The following is a 2,850-nucleotide window of genomic DNA, read 5'->3' on the forward strand; positions in this document are numbered from 1 at the left end:
AGAATCAAGAAGGAATCTTTTCTTTAAACAAAAATGACAATGTAAGGATTAGGGCACAATGTAGAGGAGTTGTACATGTCACCAATAAAGGCCAAGTGGGTAGCCAAGCTACCACTTCAAAAAGAAAGGGTAAAGAATTAAAGACACAAAAAGTAACATGTAGTTGGTATATTCATGCATCTAGGTCAAATATTGAATATTAATGGTTGATAAGGACCTTAAATCAAACTCACACATGTTTGCAAACAAGGAAACTCGGGGCTTGTATTGCCTCTTTAATTAGCAAGAAAATCCTTAATCAAGTTGAGGGAAATCCAAATATACCTTTGAGAGCCATAAATGATCACTTTTAAAAGACTTACCGGGTGGGTATTTCGATGGAAAGGTATTTAGGGCAAAGGATAAGGCAAGAAAGCATGTCACTATGGACTACACAAAGCAGTATGAACTGTTGAGGGACTATGTTCTCGAACTTCAAGCTACCAACCCAAACACCACAATTAAAAAAGACGAATGTTCTGAGCCTAAACTTGATTCCCCAACCAGGCAGTTTAGAAGAATTTATGTGTGTTTGGATCCACTGAAAAAAGGTTTCAAGGCATGCCTTAGGGACTTCTTAGGTTTAGATGGTGCCTTCATGAAAGGACCATTCCCTGCGCAGGTCCTTTCAATAATTGGTCTTGATTCCAATAATGGAATTTACCCATTAGCATATGGGATTGTTGAGTCTAAAAACATAGAAAGCTGGAAGTGGTTTTTACAAAACTTTGGGGATGACTTGGACCTTAGAAGAAACTCAAATTTTACTTTCATAAGTGACAGGCAAAAGGTAAAGCAAATTTATAGATTTGGTCATTTAAGATGTGTGGTTTTTAGTCAATTCTAATTATTGTCAATTGATTCATGCAGGGTTTACAAAGTGCAGGTGTTTCCCAACCCAGACACCACAATATGAGGAAGAAGTGGAGGCAAACAGAGTATAGGGACCACTTATGGAGGTGTGCATCAGCTACCATTATTCATGAGTTTGAACATTTGATGAAGGAGTTTGTTCATTTTAATAAGGAGGTATGTGAATGGTTGAAGCAAATTCTTCCTGTACATTGGGCAATGAGTCATTTTTCAGGTAATTCTGTATATTCCAATTTGGTCCTTATTTCTTTCACTTAGTTAACTATTATACTTGTATGTTAATTGTATTAACTTTTTTTTAATGGTAATGTACAAACACGAAGAGCAGTTTCTGATGTGTTGATATCAAACATGTATGAAGTGTTTAATGGGAAGATAGACAAAGGAAGGGATAAACCTGTCATTGGATGTTTAAAATACATAAGGGAGTATCTAATGAAGAGGATATGCAATGTCATGAAGGAAATGAAAAAGGCTAAAGGTCCACTAACACCCACAACAACAGACATCCTAGCTGCAAGAAAATAGTTGCTTCATAATACATTGCTAGGTGGAATGGGGGAGACAAGTATCAAGTCACAGGAGCTTTGTAGGATCAACATGTGGTGGATGTTAGGAACCAAACATGCACTTGCAGAAAATGAGAATTAATTGGAATTCCATGCAGACATGCAATTGCAACTTTGAATGAGATGAGTAAAGACCCAGAGGCCAAGCTTAACATTTACAAATGGGTTCACAAAGTGTATTTTCTAGAGACATGGAAAAAGGCTTATTCTTTTAAGGTGGAGCCAATTAAGGGGAGATCCATGTGGCCCAAAAGTGAATGTCCCACAAAGCTAATCCCTCCTCCACATCGCACTCAGGTGGCAAAGCCTAAGAAAAAAAGAAGACAAAGTGAGGGTGAAAGGTTAAGCAAAAAAGCAGAGGGAAAGTCAAGGTGATGGAGTGAATGCTACACAAGAAGGAGGTTCCCAAAAACCAACAAATGATGGAGTGCAGAAGCTATCAAGGAAGCATATCAGTGTTACTATAACAAATGCAAGAACAAGGGACACAACTATAGGACTTGTAAAGGGCAAGGTGGGAATCAGCCCAAGAAGTAATGTGTCATGCATGGGGTTTTCTATGATTTTGGTTGCTTTTGAAAACATGGGTGTTATGTTTACACTATTTTGTTGAAATCTTTTGGTTGTCTGTTATGAATACTTGGATGTTATGTAATTAATCTTAATGAAATATGCATTTTGGTTGCTATATTATGAATCTTAATGAAATGTGCATTTTGGTTATGTATAATTGGTTCTAATGAATCTTCATACCATTTCTATTGATGTGTTAATTCTGATACATTCATACAAATTTGGTATTACATTCATACCATCATAAGTCACTACAAAAATGATCACATAAAATTGAAACAAAATGACCATTTAATCCATACTAATACGATTCATAGACCAAAACACCCTTCACAATTGTGACAACCCAAATCCTTTTCCGTTAACGATAGCCAATTCTGTTAAATAAATTTTTGGATTTTATTTAAATTCAGTCAAATTCCTATGATTTGGAAAATCATTTAGTTTTATAATTAAAATTTTATATATACGTCAGAACCCAAAATCGCGCGAAAGACCCGAGTTACTCCAAAATCCGGCTTGACCGGTGTTCACGGCCGTGAACCCGATCACAGCCGTAAACCCGATCACGACCATGTACCCATTCACGGCTGGACCCCCAGCCTATATATACATGACCCCTACCCGCATTTATACTTTTCTGGCAACAAACACACTTTCTCTCTCTAAAAGCTCTCACCTGAAAACTCAAGATTTCACAAGTTTTCTCTTCATTTATCACTCTATCCGCCTTAGAACACGTTTTGGATCATTAAACACCCGTTTTTCATCGATTCAAACATTATGTTCTTGAGTT

The 2,850-nt window shown here is 36.8% G+C and overlaps 1 protein-coding gene across 1 annotated transcript; it reads left to right on the forward strand.

Moving 5' to 3' along the window:
• The first annotated feature begins 424 nt into the window (after positions 1 to 424).
• On the forward strand, positions 425 to 1,440 carry LOC145096082 (uncharacterized). The gene is made up of 3 exons (XM_079033852.1): positions 425 to 829; positions 910 to 1,126; positions 1,241 to 1,440. The coding sequence occupies exons 1-3, from the start codon at positions 425 to 427 to the stop codon at positions 1,438 to 1,440; spliced, it is 822 nt and encodes a 273-aa protein (XP_078889978.1).
• The last annotated feature ends 1,410 nt before the right edge of the window (positions 1,441 to 2,850 follow it).

Source organism: Lactuca serriola, chromosome 3 (assembly GCF_051521515.1).
Source record: "Lactuca serriola cultivar US96UC23 chromosome 3, Lser_US96UC23_V15, whole genome shotgun sequence".
Lineage (NCBI taxonomy): Eukaryota > Viridiplantae > Streptophyta > Magnoliopsida > Asterales > Asteraceae > Lactuca > Lactuca serriola.

Bases quoted from the DNA above. Each gene is read 5' to 3' on its own strand.
- LOC145096082 (XM_079033852.1), top strand. From the start codon at position 425: ATGGACTACACAAAGCAGTATGAACTGTTGAGGGACTATGTTCTCGAA. The intron at 830-909 runs GTAAAGCAAATT...TGATTCATGCAG, and splicing joins TCATAAGTGACAGGCAAAAG to GGTTTACAAAGTGCAGGTGT. The intron at 1,127-1,240 runs GTAATTCTGTAT...CACGAAGAGCAG, and splicing joins GGCAATGAGTCATTTTTCAG to TTTCTGATGTGTTGATATCA.